The sequence below is a fragment of the Paramacrobiotus metropolitanus genome, unplaced genomic scaffold, assembly GCF_019649055.1.
Source record: "Paramacrobiotus metropolitanus isolate TYO unplaced genomic scaffold, Prichtersi_v1.0 Parri_scaffold0000055, whole genome shotgun sequence".
Lineage (NCBI taxonomy): Eukaryota > Metazoa > Tardigrada > Eutardigrada > Parachela > Macrobiotidae > Paramacrobiotus > Paramacrobiotus metropolitanus.
In genome coordinates, this window is record NW_026570275.1 from 343,162 (window position 1) to 366,814 (window position 23,653).

The 23,653-nt window shown below is 46.6% G+C and overlaps 3 protein-coding genes across 3 annotated transcripts in view; 2 read left to right on the forward strand and 1 right to left on the reverse strand.

The window, feature by feature from the left end:
- LOC129592722 (DNA topoisomerase 3-alpha-like) overlaps positions 1–23,653 on the reverse strand; it is a 31,131-nt gene that overhangs the window by 2,344 nt on the left and 5,134 nt on the right. Inside the window, exons 2-3 of the mRNA XM_055488823.1 lie at positions 3,327–3,605; positions 1,546–2,059 (exon numbers count right to left, since the gene is read on the reverse strand). Coding sequence (XP_055344798.1) covers positions 1,546–2,059; positions 3,327–3,536 — 724 coding nt within the window. The 5' untranslated portion in view covers positions 3,537–3,605. The remainder of the gene's footprint in view (positions 1–1,545; positions 2,060–3,326; positions 3,606–23,653) is intronic.
- LOC129592756 (uncharacterized) lies at positions 13,829–18,574 on the forward strand. The gene is made up of 3 exons (XM_055488870.1): positions 13,829–14,818; positions 17,497–18,071; positions 18,432–18,574. The coding sequence occupies exons 1-3, from the start codon at positions 13,839–13,841 to the stop codon at positions 18,572–18,574; spliced, it is 1,698 nt and encodes a 565-aa protein (XP_055344845.1). The 5' UTR covers positions 13,829–13,838.
- On the forward strand, positions 20,840–23,627 carry LOC129592721 (uncharacterized). Its single transcript, XM_055488822.1, has one exon. It carries the CDS (start codon positions 20,840–20,842, stop codon positions 23,609–23,611), a length of 2,772 nt encoding a protein of 923 aa, XP_055344797.1. The 3' UTR covers positions 23,612–23,627.

Here is a 23,653-nt window from a genome sequence, read left to right on the forward strand (position 1 = left end):
GGATATTGACGGTGTCCCAGAACCGAAAATCTGGATTTTCCCATTAGCGAAATAAAAATTGCTATGGTTCAGGTTAGTGGATTAAAATCTGCCACTTTAGTATTTCAAGTAGAGGGATTGTTCCTTGTTTTTTTAACGTAAAGAGATACTGTATTCTGGTCACCGCGTTCGGTCCAGAAACTGGAGAGCTGGAACGCCGCAGATTCAATTTTCGTGAAATCCTCTAGCAGCTTTTTCAAAAATAAATTTCTCACCAACACTCAAAGCGAGTATCTGAATCAAACTTGCTTCTATAAAGGCAATGCCTTAGCTACATTTAACAACTAAATTTACACATTTTGTTGCAGCCTGTCAGGCAGCAAAAAATTGTTAATAAAATAAGTCGAAAATTGAACAAAAAAACGGCATTTTTTCAAAAAGGGAATCCAGTGCATTGCTCCCCCATTGTGTGCTCCATGGAAACCGTTTTCTTTATATTGAAAGGAAACACCCTTCGCTATATGAAACAATTGAAAAAACTGAAATAGTTTGTATAGATCATAAAGGAGACAAAATTCTTTAGTTCAAAAGCTGGGTCACTTTACATTTCCGAACAACTTCAGTTGGCACAGCTTCTCACAAGCGTGTCATAACTTTTCGAAAAACTGTTTTTTGATTTTAATAGCTAATAAAATTTGTAATCGAAAGAATCTAAAACGGTTATGGTACGACAAGCGGTTCAAGAACAGCGAAACAAAAACGGAGACCGCCATTTTTTGGGCCACCCGGTACTGATACACGGTGACCCGGTACAGATGATTAGTAAAAAAATCTTGGACTGCACCGAACAAATATTCCAACATTTTTCACCGTTAGCTAACTGGTAAATAAATTGGTACAATTTTACAATACAATTTTTAATACAATACAATTTTAAATTTCAAAATCATTTAAAAAGATGAAAAAAATGGGGAGTTCGGTTCGATAAGTAAAAGCGGTTTCCGGCTCAACTTATATGAACTATTTGGCCACAGAATGCCATAAAGCAATGCACAAACGTTTATGGGAATGCGCGAAAGCGAAAGTTCCCATCACGTACGGGACGATGTACCGGGTCATACCAACCGTCAAACCGTCATACCAACTAGTGAAACTACCACGAAACCTACTTTGTAGAACCTTCGACGTTGCTCAATATGGTTTCCCGCACCAGACACCAGAGGCACGGTATTCTCTGCCCTGTTCCACACTTGACCACATAATAATTTTTATTAATCTCTTGCACAAGCTTTTACAAAACGATAATTATCACGTAACCACTTTCTGCAAGGTTTCTGTCAAGTGCAACAACGCAGAGAATCCCGTGTGCGACCGCGAATTGGCGAGCTAAAATTGTGAAAGCGTCCCGAATGCCAATAACGTGGAAGTAGCGAGCAAAGAGTAAGTAATAAAGCAATAGAATAAATCAATAGTACATAAAATAATAGATCGCAAATATATCAGGAAAAAAATAACAGATAGTAAATAAGTAAATGAATCTGCAAGAATAGCACAGGCTGTGCTTACCTTGGAGGGTGGTAGCGTGCTTGATGGGGTGGATGGGCGGATGCGCCTGGTCGGATTTGGTACCGCGGCGCGGATTGGGACCCTGGTGGAGGACCCGTTGGGCGAAGGCGCCCCAACGCGCATCCCCGGCCTGGACCTGCAGCAGCCCCGGGAGGTGGAAGTGGGTGGGAAAGACGGTGGTCTCGGTGCGCGGGTAACTGATCAAGCCCTGACTGTACAGCTTCTCCGCGATCTTCATCGTCTGCTTGGCGGTGATCTTGAGGAGCCGCGAGGCCAGCTTCTCCAGCTGTACCGTGTCCAGGGGCAGCGGCCGCCACTTGCTGCGCGGCGTCTGCGTCACGTTGACCACCCGGGCCCGCGGCGAGGCCCGGCACATGTCCAGCAGCACCTGACAGGCTGGCTCGTCGAAGAGGCGGACACGCTGCCAGAGGAACTCCACCGGCAGCGGCTCCGGCGAGGTGAAGGTGTGCAGGACGCAGAGGCGCCAGAAGTCCTCGCGAATGAAGCGCTGAATCTGCGCCAAAGCATGATCAGCCTTTTTCAAAGCATTTTCAGAGTTCTCTCTGTTTTTCCAAGGCTTTTCTGTATTTTTCCCACTTTTTTTACAATTTTTCTTCATTGATTTTATTGGGCAATCTCCAACAGTCAGCTATATGTACTAGTATTCTAATTCCAAAAACAATTAGAAATCAATTAAATTTTGAAACTGTCTTTCCAACCAAATTGAATTAAAAGTTCATTAAATTTTAATTTAATTCAGTTAATCTCGAAATGTATTGAATTCCCACAGTAATTTTTTAATAGTATTTTTTTCGAAAAACAATTTCGACATTCGAATCATGTATTGAATTCCCACAGTAATTATTTACCTTAATTCGAAAAGCAGTTTCAAAATTCGCTTTAAGGGATTTGGCCCGGTACATAGTACCAAATTCGGGTACATACACGGGAACTTTCGCTTTCGCGCACTCCTAAACACATTTTTGCATTGCTTTATAACATTTTGTATCCAAAGGATTTATATACGTAGGCGTGAAATCCGTTTGCGCGCGCAACATCCGGTTCGGGGGTTATAAGTGAAATAAAATTCCAAAAGTTTAAACGCGCGAAGGTATACCAAAAGTCTCATTATGAACCGATGCTCTTTAAATATTGCACGAAAACGCACATTACTATGAAGATCGTTTTGGTACTGAACCAGCTTTCTACCATTTTTTTCAAATTTTAAATTAATTTTTAAAATTTTTGAAATTCATTTTAAATTTTAAAAAAAATGGTAGAAAGCTGGTTCGGCACCAAAACGATCTTCATAGTAATGTGCATTTTCGTGCAAAATTTGAGGAGCATCGGTTCATAATGAGACTTTTGGTACACCTCCCCGCGTTTAAAAGTTTGGAACTCTATTTCACTAATAACTCCCGAACCGGATGTTGCGCGCACAAACTGTTTTTTCGCCTATCTATACGAATCCTTTGGCTACAAAATATCATAAAGCAATGCAAAAAAGGGTTTGGGAGAGCGCGACAGCGAAAGTTGCCGTGGATGTATACAAATTTGGTGCTATGTACCGGGCCAAATCCCTTAATTTAATTCGAAAAGGAATTTCAATTCGAAATAATTTCAAGTTGTAATGAATTTCCTAATTAATTTAATCGAATTTATGAAATTAGAAAATCTCCTTTTTGATTTATTCTAATTGGGAAAACAATTTTACGATTTTACAAAGCAGCGCATCGCAGAGATGCCTTCGTCGCATTTTGCTGATGACCGCGTGGACGAACCTCTCTGTAGCGCTCGACGACGAAGCCGAGCGTGGGGAACTGGCAGCTGCCGTAGCTGAGCAGCTTCTTCGCGCCGAGGAAGGCGCCGAAGCGCTCGCGGAAGCGCATGGTCAGGATGCGCGTGAACGCCGCTCCGATGCGCAGGTCCAGCTCGCTGCGGCACTCCACCGCCCGCGAGATGCGCTCATCCGGACGCTGCAGGTTACGCATGGCCTGCGTGCAGGCGTGGCTGGTGATTTCCGAAAAGCGCGCACGCCACACATCCAAATGCCGATTGACCTGCAACGATAACAACAGCAGTTTATACTTTTTACAGTAAATTTTCTGTTATTTTTTTAAGAAATCCCGTATGCACCCACAGAGCGATTTTTCAAGCCCAAATCCGTTCCCATAATAAGACCAGGGCCCCCACATGCAAGCCAGACTCTATGCAGCATAATGCCAGCAAATATTTAAAACAAAACATATTAAAATACAGCGGTAACGATTTTTAATAAAAGCATACAACAGTTACCTTGCAATTTTCTGTATAATTTTCAGAAAACGCTAACCAGTAGAAATCTGCTCACTACGCCTTAGTGAAGGCCGATTCACATCTGAATAATTATTTAAAAATAATTGTAACATCAGTAATAAGTTAACAATCATTTTTTATCATAAATACGCAAAGCACTAAAATTTAAAAATTAATAACAATTTTTTGAGCAAGTTTCGGAACGCAATTTACGGAACGAAATCCCCTGATTATGGTTTATTCGCCGACTAATTCCTGAATGGCACCGCCGCGTTGCGACACGGATCTTCCGCACAAAGGCCACTGTGAGACGAGGCTCACTAGCGTTCACGTCCGTGGCGCTAGGCGCTACGCCTTTGGATTACGGTCTGTGACGTGTCTCGTTTTGATTGGCTTGAGTTGTGTTAGTGGGCGCGGCATAGCACATGCTGCACAGTGTTGCACACTGTTGAATGGGTTCTACGTTTTACGATCGAGCTGTGCCGATCACTTGTTGATTTTCTGCTCTCCAGACTCTCAATATTATAAAAAGTCAGCAATTACGGTGCGACGTTTTGTGTTTCCGCATAGCTCGCAATCCAGATCGTATTGCTCGCTCCACGGGATAGATTCCGTTTCTGTCTCCGTCCCTGGATCCATTCTGGATCTAGCATTAGATGGTAGCAGAGCCGACAGCGGTTCTCTGATTGAATTGATTTGATTGATTGGATTTTATTGGAATTGTCAGGCAAAACTGGCCTGTTATCTGACGTGTTCACCGTGACCAGTAAGGCACAGGTCTGTTCCACAGCAAAGCGCAACACCACAAGCGGTGCAAGTTCCTCATCGGATTTCCAGCTTTGGTTTTCGGTACGGTATCTTCAGCGAAGAACCGTGCTGTTTCCTCAGCTGAGCAAGAGTACAAGAGTTTAGTCGTCAGTGTTCCTCGGTGTAGAGTCTTCAGCGAAGACCTACACTGGTGTCACTGATACTCGGCAAGGCTTCAGCGAAGCCTAAGCCGTGGGGCACAAGAGCCGAAGCGCCGAAAGGGGCGCACGGATACCACCAGATCAGACTCCTCCAAACTGGCAGTAGAGCACCACTACTGTTGCTACGGCACAGCCGGCACAGTAACAGACTGATAGCGCGAGGCACGCTACGGAACAGCGGCGACGCGGGAACGGACTGTGGAAGAAGAATTGGATCATCTGGATCATTTTCCCCGTGCAACGGACGGTTAACAGGTAGAAAACCGTTATTAATTACGGGATTGGTCAGGCGATAAAATTGGTAATTTCTATTGGCCGATACTGAGCTGAGCATAAAAGTAGGCGGAGTTTTGCACACGGCGCGCATGTCTGGCCGTTGACCGTGACGTCAGGCAGATATAAATTTTAAGAGGAGTAACGTGATTGGCCGGTTATCTGAGCTGTGATTGGCCGAAATTTGAACTGAATATTTTGAGCTAGCGGACCAATCAGAACGAAGTAAACAACCCGAATGGGGATTTTCCGTTGAACTCGAGTCGTAACGGGAAATTTGATTTGAGATTACATAATTGAGCGGGAAAGTGACCTTTTAAACTTGAATTGAGTTGAGAAGTGACCTTTTGAGTTGAAACAAAGGAAAAGTGACCTTTGATTGAATTGAGCTGGAAAGTGACCTTTTAACTTAAAACGAGTTGAGAAGTTACCTTTTGAGTTAAGACGAGTATGAAAGTGACCTTTACGACCAGAAGTTGACCTTTGAGTTCGGAAAGTGACCTTTACTAAAAAGTTGGAACTGGCCAAATTGACCTATTTAAATGACCTTTACGATCTGAAAGTGACCAACAGTGACCTTTAACGAAGTTGAAATCGAAGCGAATAGTAGTACGGCGATATCAGCAGCGGTAGGAATTCATTCGTAAACGTGTTTTGAACTGTAGGCACGGTTTCGAAGTTTTGTCTGGAAAGTGACCTTTAGGGCAAATCTCTCGAACTTTTAATCGAAAAAGTGACCTTTAAACGGGAGTTAGCCGAAGTTTTTCAATCGAAAAGTGACCTTTAACAGGGACTTAGAAAAATTTCAAAGTATAAAGTGACCTTTAGGATATTGAACAAACCATACAATAACGTGTGTGTGAGAACAATTGGCAGGAGCGTCCAAGTTATCCGATCAACATGGATAAAGACAAAGAGGAGCCGACATCCAACAGCAGTCAGGGAAGCAAAAGCTCCCGCAGCTCACAGCAAGGTGCACCGAATCCGTACAAAAAGGACTTGCACACATACTCACGTCCAGCTGAACATGAGCGGAACACTCGAGCGCCCAAGGCATTCGAGAGAAAGGAATCGCGAGGCTCTGATAGCACTTATCAGAAGGCGCTCGAGGCGGTCGCAAATCAGGAAAGCTCCAGCGACGACCAAAAACACATTCCCGCATCTGCAGCGGGAAACGAACCGATGAACCAGAGAAAGGTCACGGGGGAGGAGAAGTCCACAGAAACAGGAGCGGAAGCAATGGGGGCATCACAGCTGGATGCTACCATCAGCGGAACGAATGAGCAGGATAAAAATATGAACCTGACTCGATCGGAAACGGAAAAGACAAAGGTCACCGAAGGGGAATTTGCTGAACTGGGCCTGAGTGACCTTTCATTGAATGACAAAGCGGCAGACGATGACCTTTGGGCAACTCCAATGGTCTCAGACGAATCGAACGAATCGTATTTCACGGACGATGAAACGACGATGAATATGTCCTTTCAAACCGCGATAAGAGAAGCTGACCGCGCGGAAGGCGTGACACCATTCAAAGACATACCGGAACACCTCATCGAACGCACACAAACGGGAAAGGTCATCAATGTTCGACCGCCATCACCGAACAGTCCCACAACGACTTTGAGGACTCGCGTGAGGGAGTTGGAAAGCGAACTCGAAGCCAAGGAAAGTCTGGCAATGAAACGAACAAAAGAAAACAGGGATAAACTGTCGTCCCTGGAAGCCCGGATTTATGAATTGGAACAACAACAAGTTGACTTGGAAAGCGCAGCGGATGAATGGAAAATCAAATACGAACGTCAAAGAGAACTCGCGGAAGAATATTTGAAGATGGCAGATGACAGAGAAATGGAAGGTCATCTCGCAGTCGGTGACCTTAATGAGAGTATGTCCGAAGAAACAGCGGAAAGGTCACGGCACTTAGCAGAATTGAAGGACGAATGCGACTCGCTGAAGTCAAAGGTCACCGAAGCTGAAGCAAAAAGAGACGAATACGCGACCAAACTCGCCGAAGCTACCCAACGGTTGTTAACAAACACCACTGAAGTGTTTAAGCTTAGGAACGATCTGAAACTCCGAGACGAGAGTATCGGGATCCTCCAAAAGGAATCGAAAGATCATCAGAAACGAGCTGATGATGCGGTCCAAGTGGCAAAAGACTTGCGAGACCTTCTAGCCACTGAGGGTCAGCGACTGAACGAGGGAATTAAAAAGGTCACCGGAGAGAATGATGAACTTAAAGAAGCCAGCAAGAAAGCCGCCGAACGGGGCTTGAGATGGGAACATGAGGCCCACCTCCTGGACACAAAGGTCACGGCACTTGAGCTGAAAGATAAAGAGTGGCAACAGATGGTTCATCAGAAGACACAAGAGGTCATCAAACTCAACACGGAATTGATTGACATGACCCAAACGGCAATGGCGAGAGAAGACGAGGTCATTCAGACAAAGAACCAACTGAAAGCAGCAGCAGACGAATATACGAAATTGGAAAGAGAAGTGACCCAGTTGGTCGAGCACATCAACGAGATGGAAAAGCGGGATGAGAAGGTCACCCAGGAGAAAACGTTCCAACTCCACCAGCACATGCTGAAGGTCAAGGAAGAAAACCAGAGTTTGAGAACCGAGAGGAGGAATCCCAGTTGAAAATCAGACGCCTTGAAGACGAGAATAAGGCGCTCAACATGTCGAACAAACATAAAGATGAACAGCTCCTGCAATACGGAGTGAGAACGGCAACAGTGGAGTCTCCTCCGCCCAGTTACAGCAAGGCGCATGAAACGGGCACGGGTAAAAGCTTCCACTTTGAAATGCCACTACGAACTGGTACCGGCAAAGGAAACGTCAAGAACGAAAAAGATGGCGAAAAGGTCAAAGACGACAAAGAACCGCCCTCAGGAGGTTACCCGCATACGAGTCACGGTGATCCCTCCCAATTTCCCCCGCACATTGAAACGACTGTCTTCATCGATGAAGGGAGAAGAGACCGACCGTCCAGCCGGCAAGAACGCCCAAGGAAATCCCGTTATGCAAAAGCGAAGCGAAATCAGGATGATGATGACAGTGACTCCAGCGCAGCAGAAGAAATAGATCCAACACAGAAACTGGTAAATGCACTCCAATCAATGGGCCGCAAGACAAATCTAGTGACCTTTGATGGAAGTCGCGACACGGTGAACGGGTGGACGCAATTGGTCAGAGATACCCAACGAACGTACCGCCTTACCGACGATCAAATCCTAATTGAAATAGCCAGCGCAGTGAAAGGACCGGCAAAAACTTGGTTTGAAGGAGAGAGAGAAATCGCACTCCAGGAAGAGACGGAGTATACGATAACAGAATGGTTGAACAAGTTCAAGGATGAATACGGTGACCGTGATGAAGAAGTCCTTGGCTTACGAGAAGCCATGGCGAGGAAATTTGACCTCGGAAAAGAATCGCTTGACCAGTTTTATCAAGCGATTATGAAATACAAGGCAAAAAGGATCATTACTGAAAAGCAAGCAGTCGGCTTCCTCATCGAAGGATGCAGAGTGGACGGTGACCTTTATAAGGCACTACGCACGCAACAATGTAGAACACCGACCGAAATCAAAGACTTTTTCCGACATTGGTCAGCCGGAGAAGAAAAGTATAAAGCACCAAAAGGTCAACGCAACCAGGACTACGTTACAATCCGCACTGGACAAGTCGAAACGGTGCCACAACAAAGGGTCGCGGCAGCACCAGTCCAGCAGTCGGTTGAATACCGAAGGGAGGCTCCGATGCAGGAGGTCACTAAGGAAGTGACCTTTATCGACAGCCAGACAGGACAGCCACTTACATATGCAATGGTAGCTGCGATACAGGCGGCGGCCCAAGTGAGACCGGCACCTCAGAATGTGGCCCCACCGGCACCACAGAATGTGGCCCCTATGAATGTAGAATTACCACAACAAGGAGTGGGCAACGGAAATTTCGGTGGAAACGGATATGGAAATGGAAACTGGAATGGAGGTCAAGGTAACTTTCAGCCAAATAGAGGAAACCAGAATAACTTCCAGCAGAATCAGGGTCACGAACGGAATTCAAATTTCAAATGATTGATGGATGGGTCGCAAATGGTGCGCAGATGTGCCAGTACTGTATGTACGGCAACCATCAAACACAGGGATGTAAGTTCGCAAATACGCCGCCAGAGCAGAATCCGAACCTGTTTGCCTTCAGAGAGTGGCAACGCCTTCGCGCCACGGGCGGCTGGCGTCAGGCGGTGGCAAACGGATATGACCTGATCGCTCAATGGTATCAGGCGAAAGCGAACTTTCAGCAAGGAAACGGAAACTATGGAAATGGAAATGGCGGCCAAGGCGGTGGCAATCGTGGTGGTTACGGCCGCGGCGGCTTCAGAGGAAGAAACAGAGGCTTCGGTCGTGGAAACTGGAATGGTGGCAACCGAAACGGCGGAAATGGAGGTGGCCAAGGAAACTACCAACAGGGTGGTGGCCAATATAATTATGGCGGCGGCGGACAGAATCCTAACCCGGCAAATGATATCGGACAACAACAAGGAAATGTGCAAGGCGCGCAACAAGCTGGGGCGCCGGTTCAGGGAAACGGGCAAGATCAGTAGGCGCCGGTGAGCCTACTGATCGACCCGACCCTAAACCACCGGATAAAAAGGGAAAGGAAAGGTCACCACTGCAGAATGGTACTGCAGTGAATGTGACCACTGCAACGGCTATAAGGATGCCGCCAGCGAAAAAGGAAAGTGGACCGGCTATATGGATGCCGCCACAGCAAATTGAAACGGCTAAATGGGTGTCGTCATTGCAAAAGGAAATTGAAACGGCTATAAGGATGCCGTCACAGCAGCAAAACGAACTGGTTATCGGGAAACCAGTACAAGCGGATAAAAGGTCACCGCAGAACGGTACTGCGAGTGGAAACGCGCAACGGGACCAAAGGTCACCGCAGAATGGTACTGCGAGTGGAAATTGTCGTGACGGTAGCGCGACACTGCGAACAGCGCAGCAAAATGAAAGGTCACCGTACTGCAGCGAAGAGGTGTTAGCGCAACGACGCGCACAACGAAACGCAAAGATTCAACAGGCGCTTCTGAATCAAAAGAAACCGCAGAACGACACTGCGCAAGAGGAAAATGAACAACATGCGAAATTCCGAAAATACTTGGCAGAAAATGATAAAGTGAATGAGTCACGTTGCGACTGTTACGGAGGATAAGGCCAAAGTTCTGGAATTGTCTAGAGGATGAAGATGAGAAGTTGATAAGGCAAAAATGGATGGAGCAGAATACCACTGCAAACAGAAAAGATGAAAGGTCACCTTCCGTAGGAAAACTCCAAGCGAAAGGTCAAGGAGTGAGTGCGAACGCTAAAGGTCACGGTGAAAGCGCCGTGTTAAAAGGTCAAGAAAGAGACTTGACACTGCGAACAGCGCAAAAGAAGAATAGCGAACCGGCACAACAGAATTCCGATGACTCACTTGTGGATGCAGTAACGCTGCAACGGAAGGAAATATGGCAAAAAGTAGCCTACTGACCGAATGGGAATCACGGGATGTGGATACCCGTAACGCCGAAAGCGAAGCAGAAAGCGGGAATGTCGCAAGAAGATTACTGGGACATGCAATTGCGAACGCAACATGAGAGAAAACGACTGGGAGAATTGGTTACCGGGAAACCAATTAAAAGGTCATCGAACCCCGTCCCAGTATTCAACGCAATTGAATACAAGAATGCACAAGCTGACCTGAATAACCCGCGAAATGCACCGCCGGAACACAAACCGCAAAATTATGGAGAAAAAGTCCCCATACAAAAGTTGTCAAACGGCGGATTTGTTATAAAGCGCAATGAAAGGTCACAGGACTTGGCGCAAAATGAAAGCGAGGTGAAGTCATTGAGAAGTTGCGAGATAAACGAAACGAAAAACGCAAAGAGGAACTGATCCACGAGACGATAAACGAAGTGACTAAAGGTCACGTGGACAGCACAAAAGCAAACGAGCAAGTGCAGAATGTTGAAAAGGTTACCAGTAGTAAAATGGCTGCAGAGAAGCAAGCAGATAAGAAGAAGCCGCAAAAATTCTACGACGTTCGAACTGACGTGCCACACAGGATTGACAAGTTGAGGGAGATACTGAAAGGTCACAGTACTTCAGCGAAAGGGCAAGCGCTTCCCGACACGGATCCGGGACCAGTATCGCTAATCCCTGTGAAATGCAAGATTCACACCTTGAAGATTCAAAATGGAAAATTGTCCAAAAGAATTGAAGCATACACTCACGAAGTGAAAGTGGGAGATATAAAGGTCAACGCAATGCTGGACACCGGCGCTGAGACATCGCTGATCAGCAAACCGTTTTGCGAGACAAATGGACTTCATATGCTCCCATTGCCACCAGACAGACTGGTGAAGATAAACGGAATTAGCGGAACGTCAGGATTCCTGGTGACGCATTATTGTGTAGCACCAGTGACCTTAAGGAAGAAGACTAGCGAGCATTCATTCTACGTCCGACCGAAGTGTGACGACGTGCAGGTGCTACTGGGATTCGACTTCTTAGAGAAGAAGTTCGTACTAATGGATAATGAAGGCGAAGAAGAGAAAGAAGATGACCCGAAACCGATCGCCAAGGTTCAAGTCGGAAAGGTCACCGAACTAGTAAAACAGACGGGAAACGTTCAGAGCGATAATAAGGTGCTAATCCCAGTACCAGAGGCACCGGGAAAGGCAAAAGAAATGAGGGCGATTAAAGAATTGTCACCATTTGAGCAGCTGCAAATGATTCAACAGGAGATTGAAAACACACTAAACCGGACAATGCTGATACAAGAGGGAAGAGAAAAGGTCATCCCGGTACCAGAGGCACCGGAGAAGAAAAGTGAAAGCGGAAATATCAAAAAAGTGAACGAGAGGAACAAGGAACCGCTTGCGCCAGACACGGATGACGCGATCATATTTCTCCCGGACGGGAGAAGTATGATCGCAGACAACTGTAAGCAAGGAGCCACAGAAAAAGAATGTGTTGACAAAGTTATCCCAGTACCAGAGGCACTGGGAACGAAAGATGAAAGGTCACCAATTCTGAACTTGGCGCCAGAGCTGGATCCGAAAAACGTCAGTAAGACCTTTTTCGAACCACGACCTGCTACCGAAAATGAAACCGAAGTAAAAGGTTTGCAGAGAGTACCAGAGCGTACCCCGAATCTTTTCGAACCACGATCTGCTACCGGAAATGACGAAAGGTCACCAATACTTGAAGAGATAGCTGCCACACAGAAAGAAGCGACAGCTGCAGCGAAACAATCGCTTGTGCCTGGCATGGAATGGGCAAAGCCTATCCCAGTACCAGAGGCACTGGGAATAAAGACGGCCAAAGTCGGGAAGGATAAAAAGAGTGAAAGATTGCGGATATTGAAACGAATAGCCGAAGAAGAACAGATGTTCGCGAGCGAAATCCGCAACAAAGCGCTTGAACAGTTGAAAGGTCACCAACTGAACAATGAAACAGAGATTATTGAAATATCCTCCGACGAAGCGAGTATAACAGAAATCGAACGTGAGCAGAAAGCCGCAACACAGGAGAAGGAGATCGCCAAACCGCAAACGAATCGGAGGATATTAACTCCAGAAGAACGAATGGGGAGCTGCGGACACGGTTACTACGAGGATCCGTGTAGAGTGCAACCACAATGGGAATGCACTGAATGCTGCCAAGACGCCTCCCAAGATGACCTTTCAGAATGGCCGAGATGTAACGCCACACTGGCAGATCTTAAAGGTCACGTCCAAAAAGAAGTGAAAAGCATCATGCGGACGAACGAAATGTGGAAGCCACACATTGAGCGGTATCATTGGAACAGATATCGGACTTGGTTGTCATGTGTGAAAAACTTCATTACGGGGAGAGGAAAATGGCTGAACCATTGGCAGCAACGTGTGGATAACGGAATCCAAGATCCTCTTGACCCGGTATCAACTGAGCGGAAACTTGAAAGAGAGATAGACTCAATGAACGAGGAAGTACAGCTATGGGAAGAAGCGAGAATAGAATTGTTCTGGGACTTCCGCATAAACCACATGTACAAAGGTCAAGGGAGAACAGTTATATTCCCAACGGGACTCGGTACACCGGTATATGAGTCAGTAGTGGTGTTCTGTAAAGCACTAAAAGAAAACGACTGGGACATATTCGACAAATATTGGAGGAAATTCGAAGCGGAGATTCCAATATTCGACGCAAAGGAGATGCGCGAATTACAAGTAACCCGGAAAAGAAGGTTACCGGGATTGATGGAGAAGAAAAAGGTGACCTTTGCACCAGATCCAGACGGAGTTGAATACCCTGAACGGGGTGGTGACACGTGGTGCATGTATGAAACGATTCCGAGTGATGACTGGGTCACCGAAGAACTGATGGCAAATTGCGTCTTTGTTGGTCCCAAACGGCCTAAAGGTTACGAGATGGTCCAACAGGATGAAGTTGATAAAGAGACTGTGAAAGAAGCGGAGAAGGAAGAAACAGCTAAAGAGACAGCTGAAGGAGGATCGAACGAGACGGAAGAAAGTCCAAAATCAGCCTTCGACATTGCACAGATGTTAACGGACAGAGGAGAAATGTGGAAGAAGTTTAAAGAGGAGGTTGAAAGGATATCAACGAACAGCAAAACCCAGTAACAGAAGCAAAAAACGGGGAAAGGTCACTCGATAACGGTGAGGAATGTCCGCCGGTCGAGTGGACCGAAAAGCCATTAATGAGCCTTGAAGAGATTGACGATTTGGAAAGGTCAAAGCAGGTAGAAGAAAGGTCAAACTCTGATCAGTCGGAAAGGTCATCAACGAGAATTCGGGTAGCAAGGAGCCACCCGAGAGTCGCTACACGAAACAGGCGGAAGGCAAAGGAAACGGACAAACCTCTGCTCAAAAATTCGAAAGCGAAAAAACTTAGCGATTCGCGAGAAGACGAAAGTGACCTTTCATCAGAAGATGAAGGAGTTGATGAGCGCCCACTCGAAAAGGCTGACAAAGGTCAAGCCGCTGCACAAGAATACGAGAGCAGCGATTCGGACTCGGAATGGACGAGTTCAAGTGATAACTCAACGACTTCGGAAGATTCAGGTGTAAGTGACCTTTCAGAACAAGAGGACTTAATGGATCTAGATGAAGATGACGAAGTGGACGAAGAAAAAGAAAAAGAAATTAAAGTCAGAAGATTGAAAGTGGAAAAGGCTAGAATGTCAAAAGATGTGATTAAAGTCTACAGTGACCAAAGAATTAAATTGAAACCGTCAAACTGCACACGGGTAAAGGTCAAGATGGGAAAATATGCACCGGCCCAAAACAAGTTGATGTTTACACCGGTCCCACAAGTGGAAATTGAAGTGCAACCGTTGGCAGGAGTGACGGATCACAGGGGAAAATACTTTGAAATCGTCATCGCGAATCACAGTAGCAAATACCGAGTCGTGAAGAAAAATCAGCTTCTCGGATACGTTGAACCGTATGAACATATGGAAAATGTAAAGGTCAACGCTGGGACAGTAAAGAACGTGCTCGAGGACCCAGAGGTGGACGATACGACGAAAGCTGAATTGACAAAGATAATTGGAAATCTGAAATTAGGACCTGACCTAACTGAGGAACAAAAGAACGACGTGTACAACGCGTTCTGGGAATTCTGGAAGGTCTTACCGACGTCCAAGAAACCGTACGGAGATGTGAAAGGGTCACTCACGTAATCGATACGGGAGATGCGAAACCGGTCAAATGTAACCCGGCCAGAACGAGTTGGACAGGCCGCGAGTTTATAACGAAGCATATAGAAGAGATGCTGGCACAAGATGTGATCGAACCGTCAGATGCCGAGTGGAGCTTTCCAGTCGTGCTTGCCGTGAAAAAGAACGGCGACGGAACGATGGGAACCAGATTTTGTGTCAACTACATCATGTTGAATAAGTTAACGAGAAAGAACAATTACCCGTTACCGAATCCGGACGAGTTGCTTGATGCGTGTGCAGGCAATAAATACTACGGAAAAATGGACCTGCAAAGCGGATTCTGGCAGATCCCAATGGATCCAGCGTCAATCAATAAGACGACCTTTGTAACGCAAGACGGAATGTACCGGTTCAAAAGGATGCCATTTGGAGTCTGCAACGGACCAGCGACATTCCAATTGTGCATGGATAAAGTACTGTCGAAAGCGAAAAGAAAGGGTTGCGTTTTCGGGTACATCGATGATGTAATTTTCGCCGGAAAAACTTGGGTGATTTTCATGCAGAATCTGAGAAACGTCTTAATGAGTCTAGTTGAAGCGGGATTCACAATAAAGCCAACCAAATGCGAATTTGGGATGAGACAAATGGGCTTCTTGGGACATATCCTCAGTGAAGACGGAATTCGAATGGATCCTGAAAAGGTCACCGCAGTCTCAGAATTTAAACGACCTCAAACAGAAAGGCAGTTAAGGTCATTCCTTGGACTGGCGAATTATTATCGCAAGTTCATAATGGGATATGCACAGAAGACTTGTCATCTGTATGAATTACTGAGACAGGATAAACAAGTTAAAAAAGACTGGACGAAAGTGCACGAAGACGAGTTCAACAGTTTGAAACAACTGTTGTGTGAGGGTCCAGTACTGGCGAAGTTTGACCGTGCAAAACCGACCGTTATAGAATGCGACGCGAGTAAAGAGGGAATTGGAGCGGTACTGTCACAAGACGGACACCCGATCGCATACGCGAGTCGCGTCTTACACGGAGCCGAGAGAAATTACGGTGTAACGGAATGGGAATGTCTGGCAGTGGTGTTTGCTGTCAGGAAATTCAAACCATTTATCGATTATGCGGAATTCACCGTAAGAACGGATCATCAGGCGCTGACCAACCTATTGAGGTCGGAAACGAATAAAGTTGGAATGAACCCGCGTTTGACGAGATGGGCAATGGCGCTGCAAGGTCACCAGTTCAAAATCGAATATAAGCCGGGAAAGTATTGTGACAATGCGGACGCGTTATCAAGAGCGCCGATCTAAGGGCCAACGTGTCACGAAGAGGAATTTGATGAAATCCCAAACTTCGAGGACTACAAGAAGGAGTTTGACACAAAAGAACCAGCGATTGAAATTGGCCAGTTGTTCTTACAGATGGTGGAACAACGAGAAAAACGATTAAAGGTCACCTCAGCTACGGCGAATGAGTCGGCTGAAACGGAAGCAAAAGTGAACCGGGTAAAAAGTTGGTTGCCCGCTAGGAGTGACCTAAAGGTCACCGGACTTGAAGCGGAACCCGAACCTCAAAACGGAAAGGTCACGGGACTTCATGAAACAACGGAGAATAGAGATGACCTTTGGGAAACGGACAAAGTCACACAGGCGTTGAACGAATGTCCGATTAAGTTGCTGAGATTCCCAAAACAGACGAAAAAGAGATATAAGCCATTACCACGTTGTAAGGTCATCAAGGATTGGAACGAACTTAGCACAGCGACAGTCCGCATTGTCAACTTGCAAGGTGATGAGGAAGAGGAAGATGACTCGAACTTGCAGTTGCGAAATAAACAGTTGAAGGACCCCCATCTGGCAATGATAATAGACGAGTTGGAACATCTACCAGACGCGGAAACAAGATCGAAATTCGAAGTGCATTACCAGTTATGGAATGGCATATTGTACCGAGTAAAGGATAAAAATGGAAGACTTGAAAGGTCATATGTAGTACCATTGTCAATGCGAAGGGCGATAATTCACGCATTGCACGATGAGAAAGCGGCAGGACATTTGGGATTCGAAAAGACATTGACAGCAATCCGACTCCGATATTATTGGGATCGAATGAGTACAGATGTGAAGAATTACATAACTGCCTGTCAAGGATGTCAATTTCGTAAGACACCAAGAAAATGCCCACCTGGAAAACTGCAAGAGATTAAAGTGGGACACCCGTTCTTCCGAGTCTACGCGGATCTGAAAGGACCGTTGTTACCAACGAAGAAACGAGGTTACAAGTATATTGCGGTGTTTATTGACCAGCTAACGAAATACGTGATCGCGGTACCAATGAAGACGGCAACAGCCAAAGAGTTTGCGAAAGTGTTTGTAAAGCACGTGATATTGGTACATGGAGCACCGCACATCCTACACACGGATCGTGGACGACACTTCACAGCTGAAGTTTTGACAAAGGTCACCAATGTGTTTAAGATTAAACACACATTTGGAACAGCATACCATCCAGAAGGCCAAGGCCAAGTCGGAAGACAGATGCAGACGATTGCGGATGGCTTGGCGCAATACTTGAAAGCGGGAAACGAAAGAAAGTTTAACAAGTACCTCCCATACGTCATTTCGGCGATGAACAGAGTTGTACACGCCACGACCGGATATTCAGCATATTATATGCTGCACGGCAGAGAAATGACAATGCCGGAGGATGTGGTCACAAAAACGAACATCCCAGACGATTATGGAACCCCAGATGAATGGGTGGAGACCATGAAAAAGAATTTGACCTTTGCTGAGGAAGTGGCGAGGTGCAACATCAAAGACGCTTACGAGAAGAATGCGGAAATTTACAATAAGAAGAAGTCGGAACCGATTTTCAAAGTAGGCGACTTGGTATTGATACGACTCCCAAAGGATACGAAACAAGGGAAGAAGGAGAACCAATCGGACTTTAAGTCCAAATACGATAAAGTATGGAAAATTCTTAGCTTCCCGCGAGCAAACGAAGCAGAGGTTATCGAACAGAACCCAAAGAAGGAAGCGGACTTAAAGGTCGTCTCAATCGACCGCCTGAAACCATGGCATCCACCATTGCCAGATGAAAAGTTGGAAGGCGATCATCAAGGAGAGATGGAATCAGAGCGAAGTCCACAAAATGATTTGAATTCCCAACGCAAATCATTTTTCGAACCACCTCTGCTACCCGAAAAGGAAAAGTCGGAAGGAGACAAACCCAGTGAAGCCGAGCATGCTCCGAAAGATGGTATCAGTCAATTTTTCGAACCATGCTCTCTGCTACCTGATACAGGTGGAGATAAACCAAAAAAGAAGAGAGGGAGACCGAGGAAAGAGGATAAAGACTTCGAGACAGCGGTTACAATAAAGTTGAACGCAGAAGCTGGGAATTTGGCGGAAAGGTCACCGGAGACTGGTGACCTTCCTGTCACATTACCAAATCGCCAGAAGGATGGCGAAGTACCAGAGCGTACTTCCAAAAAGGACTGGCAACAATCCTTTTTCGAACCACGCACTGCTACGGTGAATGATAATGACCTCATAGAAACGAGAAAAGAGGAAATAGAAGCGGTCAAATCAAAAGCTGAACAATTGGGCCGTGATATAGCGAAAGCCGTTGAGGAGAAAAAGGCTAAACAGAAGAGAAAGAAACTGACTCCTACAGAATTGCTGACCCAGAAAGGTGAAGTTGAAGATGCGGCCGACAAAGAACTCCTTGATCGGATAACTAAAGGACGCAAAGAAAATTAACCCACATAAATACGAATAGGGGGTTACTTCACTAAAAATAGGAGTTGGGAAGGCGTAAAGGAAAAGTCATCACTGCTATGAGCGCTAATTAATATTGTTGCATTATTACAGAAGGTAAGCCAGTTAATGGACAGATTGGAACGACAGAATTCAGAGAATTCGGATTCGGAAAGTATTGGAAATCCATTAAAGACATCGACCCCAAAGAGAATGGAAGGGGAATATGGATACGACACTTCATATGGCGAAGGGTCAACGTCGTCAGCAGGAACGGCACAGAACGAGCCAGGCCAGGGAGGTTATTATGGCGGCCCGGAGTATTATGTGTATCACGATCCGGGACAGCAGACGACCTATCAAGATACGGTTAACTGGGTGCACCACGGCTTACCCGCCGGAACCCAGTATTCGGGACAAACAACGAGCACCCCTTATCAACCGCATCCGGGATCGTATACCCCATCGATGGGACCACCGCAAGTGATGGGACCGGCAAGAATGCTGATGCCGCCACCACATCAGACTACACCGAGCAGATTTATGGGACATGGAGGATTTGGCGTAATGTTAGCGACCCAGTCGCAAAGGTCATCTCCGATATTGCCGCCTTTCCCAGAATCGGGAGGCCTATCATTGTTAGATATCGGAGCGCCTCGTATGAGAACACCGCAGCAACTGGGAGCGCAACGACTTCACAGGAACTCGCCACAAAAAGGAGGGAGGCGAGGAGAAAATCGATTCGATTCACCACGACCGCGAGGCGTACTGCCGTCGCTGGGCCCAAATTTGGAGCAGGTCGGACCAGATGGTTTACGGACAACGCCCCCAGGTGAACCAACCATACATGATTATTCGCCGAAACTCCCACTGGACATGAAAGATGATGATGCGCGACTAAACGTGACAGTGGGCAATGAAGAAAGACTGACAGCGGCTGACACAACGGCCATCCAGGATTTTAACCGAATGTGTCGGGACCTCTATAGAATCCATATGCGAGTCGAGGACGAACACGCATTCTATGGAAGATTACTGAGTCTGGACGCGATCATCGAAACAGCCCACATCGCGATGAAGGAAAAGACTAAGAGCATTGAAGTTAAACGCAAAGAGTTGGCAATCAGAATCGCCTCGATGAAACAGTACCATCCGGCTTTAACTAACAGAAAATGGCCACCGATGATTGAGAAGATACAGGTATTTCTCAAGACGATTCCTAAAGAAAGGAGACCCCTGACAAGCAGTGCGGCGGGGCCATCACGGACATTGGTTGAAGCACCCGTAGAGGAGATGTCGGATAGCGTCCTCCTAGACGCAAAACGAAAAATTGAAGCCGAATTGACTGAACGAGCAGAAAGGTCACGGGCAAGCTCAACCGCAGGATCAGTACGCGGACGTACCAGTTCGGTTACAGAACCGTCCAGCGGGACTGTAAAGAGTGGAAAAAGAGTAAGGTCACCGACGACAAGTCCAAAAGAAAGTGAGAAGAAAGAGCAGCGGACGAAAAAGGTCACGACGGGTAAAGCACCGATCCCAGTGGGTAGAAAGAGTGCACCACCCACGCCGTTGGATCCAGAAGCTGCTTCAATTCGATTTCCGAAGTGCCGGACTTTTACAGTTAAATACACTGGAACGGATCATAACGAACGAAAGGTCACCGCTCGGATAGTCGATAAAGCAACGAAAAAAGAGATCGACTCGTACAACCCTTTAGCGGATAAATCAGTTAAAACTGAGATTGGGGAAAGGTCAAAGACAGAAGTCAATGAGGCGTTACAGTTCATTCCTCCGGAAGAACGTCATAACCCGAGAGTCCTCATTCAGATGATGAAGCATGTGGTGTCCAAAGTAGCGACCGAAGAAAATGCGTGGATCCGTATTAAGGTGGGCACAAATGACGACCACTTGGCATATACATACACGGTGGAAGGGAAACTGCTGACGAAAGAGAGAATTCGGCCAAAAACGACAGCAGACCCAGACCCAAATAAACGAACATTGGACGATTATGAGTCGACCCTGAAATACACCGATGGAACATGCAGGAAAGTGACGCTAACACTTCACTTCGGCGATGGAACAACGGATTGCTTAACCGCAGTAATCGTTGACCCGATTACAGGAGATCCGATTCCATATGCCCCATGAGACGTGTCAGAAGAGAGTGCCGAACACGCCAATCGGACAGCACTAGAACAGTTGTGGAACTTGATACCAGTAAGTGAACGTCAGGATCCTTTAGTTCAAGCGAATACGCTTATCAGCATGATGCGACATCGAGTGGAGATAGACGAAGCCCATTTCCGACTCACGAGAAAAATGGAAAATGGAGCGTATAAAACGGTGTTTTATGACGCGAAGAAAAACCCTTTGTGGGAGATCGTCACACAGGGACAGACGGTCGAAACACCGCACTTGGAAATCCAGGCCCAAAACCCGGCACAAGAAAGTGGAGTCGGAGAGATGGCAGAGGCCTCCGTAGCCGAAGCGGCATCAACGGAGAGTACCCGGCGACCATCGAAACAGGAGGATTCAGAAGAGGAGGAAGCTGGTGACGACTCAGCAGAAGAACCGGCCGATGAAGATAAGATGGCCGAGGAAAATAAGCAGCTTCCAAAAGTGGTCGTTAAACCGAGGAAAACGGCTAAATTGGCTGAGGCCATGAATCGGGAAAGGGCTAAGAAAGGTGACTCTCTAAAGGAACGAAAAGAAGAGGAAGATAAGAAGAAAAAGAGCGGTAATGAAAGCGAGGGCACAAGCACCCGGAAGAAAAAGGGGGAGAGAGAGAAGAAAGACGAACCGTCGTCTCATGATGTCGAAATATTGGACGAATCAGTCGGTGAAGCGGAAGAAAGGTCATCTGTACCTATTATTCCTAAGAAATTCGTTATCGAATCGGCTACATCGAAGTTAAAGGTCACCGAGCCTGAGCCGTCAACATCCAAAGGAAAGATCATAGCTGTGAAACAGATTGTTCCGGTCGTCATTTCGGCGTCCACTACGAAAGAGCGTAGGGAGAAAGGAACGCGTGAGAAAGGGAAACGGGAGACATCCCGCGAATCGGAAGCATCGGAAGTGAGTCTTCCAAGTACTTCAACGGTTAGTACGAGGTCACACACGGACCCGAAAACGAATAGATCAAGAACCGCAGAACCAGGAAGCCTAGCGGAGGCTCTTGAAAAAGGGAAAAAAGCAAAGAGCGAACCCGCAAAGCTGAAAAAGAAAGGAAAAGAGGCCATGAAAATCGACGAACTGGCAATGGCCACTTACATTGAACCGGACGGTGACAGTGAACTTGATTACTCGGGAGATGAAGCGGAATTTGAAGATCCCGATAGCGATAACTTGACCATGATTGACGAAATCATTGATGCGTTCAACGGAGCTGAGAAGAACTTTACACGAATAAGAACCACATCAGTAACGTCTAGATTCAGAACGGGCTTAAAGAAATATCTGAGGAAGGAAAAGCACCGTAGTTTTACCAAACAGAAGTTTGATGTGGTGCGGGAATACGCTCGGAATGCGGGAAAACTACTCCAGAAGCATCCGAATTTCGCGTATAAGGCTAAGTTATTCAGACCGTCAAGTTCGGATAAGTCGCTGACGACTCCAAATGAAGACACCTCCATGCGAGTAGAAAGGGCAATCGCGGGGATGACAAGCCCGTTGGGGTCAACGAGTCACCGGATCAGCCAATATATCAATGCTGTCTGGAATGACGGAAAAGGACTGATAAAGGAGATCGACTCGGCTACTGAACGCGTATTGCCAAGGTTGATAAAACAGAATATCCTTTCAACAACGAACGCACATAAAGGATATCCGATCCGATACACGAGAGTAGGCCTGATTCCGCCGGAAAAACAAGCCCACTGTCATATGTCCGACAGTCAGGAGACGGAAAAAGTGCCATCGAGTGGAGACCCGACAACTCCCATACTGAATCGGATCGCACAGTTAACAGCTGAAGAAGCAGCCGCCCAGGCTTCTTCTAAGAAAGCGACGAAAAAGAAAGGACCAATGGACTCGGACTCGGAAGAAAGTGAAGACGACACTACGACACAAACGCCTCTCGAACCAGCGACAGCGCAAGATAAACAGTCTAAAGGTCAAGAGACATCTGGAACTGGAACTGTGACGGAAGAAACCCAACCGAAAGGTCATGGGACTTCTGAAAAACGGGAGAAAGAAAAGGTCATGCTCCCGATGGACAAGGCAGCGGCAGAAGCGGAAGCAGCCTCTGCGCGACAGGTGTATCAAAAAACATTGTTCGCACCATTGAAGGAGGCTTTTGAGAAAGAGCGGCCGAAGTCAGCAGATGAAGTGGGAGGTCACGAGACTTTACCACAGAAGGAGAAAGCTGATGAACCGAAATCTGCTCAGTCATCATCTGGCTCAGCGGCAAAACTGAGGATTGATGAAACGGAAATAACTGACCCAACGGACTCGGCAATATCCCCCCAGAAAACGGAGACTAGCGGTACAAAAACGAAAGAGCCGACAGATTACACGTTAGGCGCACCGTTGGATGTGACTAACCGGACATGGAGCGAAGTCCAAGCGGCGCTTCAGAACAGTGGAGAAGGCGAAATGCTTGGCCCAGACTTGAAGAGACGAGTCGCGGAAAACTCGAACGGGAGGTCATCACTCAGTATGACCGAGCGAGTCCTCAAACGGGCATATAAGGAAGGAAGACTGGGATGTAAATACGACAAAGACAACAAGATTATTTACTACCTTCCGAAACAGGGACAGGACCGCACGCCCAGATTGAAAATGGAATTGGAGGCATGGAAGATAGCCATCACAGATGTGGCTTTAGACGCCATTGGCGGTACCAATGGAGTGTCATGGAATGACCTTTCGAACTTCATGGCCGTCCATTATGAATTGGGAGAATTGAATATTGAGAACGATAAAGAATGGATCAAGAACGCCGTTGAAGCATTGATTGCAGATGACGTGCTTCATATTAACCAGGATGGCCGAGTTGACTTCAAGCCGTATAAACCGCCGGCAAAGGAGTCTGAATGAATGGGACGAGTGTAATATGCAGCGAGTAATGAACCCTGCATA

Coding starts and splice junctions, on each gene's coding strand:
- LOC129592721 (XM_055488822.1), top strand. CDS start 20,840: ATGATGCGACATCGAGTGGAGATAGACGAAGCCCATTTCCGACTCACG.
- LOC129592756 (XM_055488870.1), top strand. CDS start 13,839: ATGAGCCTTGAAGAGATTGACGATTTGGAAAGGTCAAAGCAGGTAGAA. Junction 14,819..17,496: donor GATGTGAAAGGGTCACTCAC/GTAATCGATACG, acceptor GCTGCACGGCAG/AGAAATGACAATGCCGGAGG. Junction 18,072..18,431: donor CGAGCATGCTCCGAAAGATG/GTATCAGTCAAT, acceptor GCCGTGATATAG/CGAAAGCCGTTGAGGAGAAA.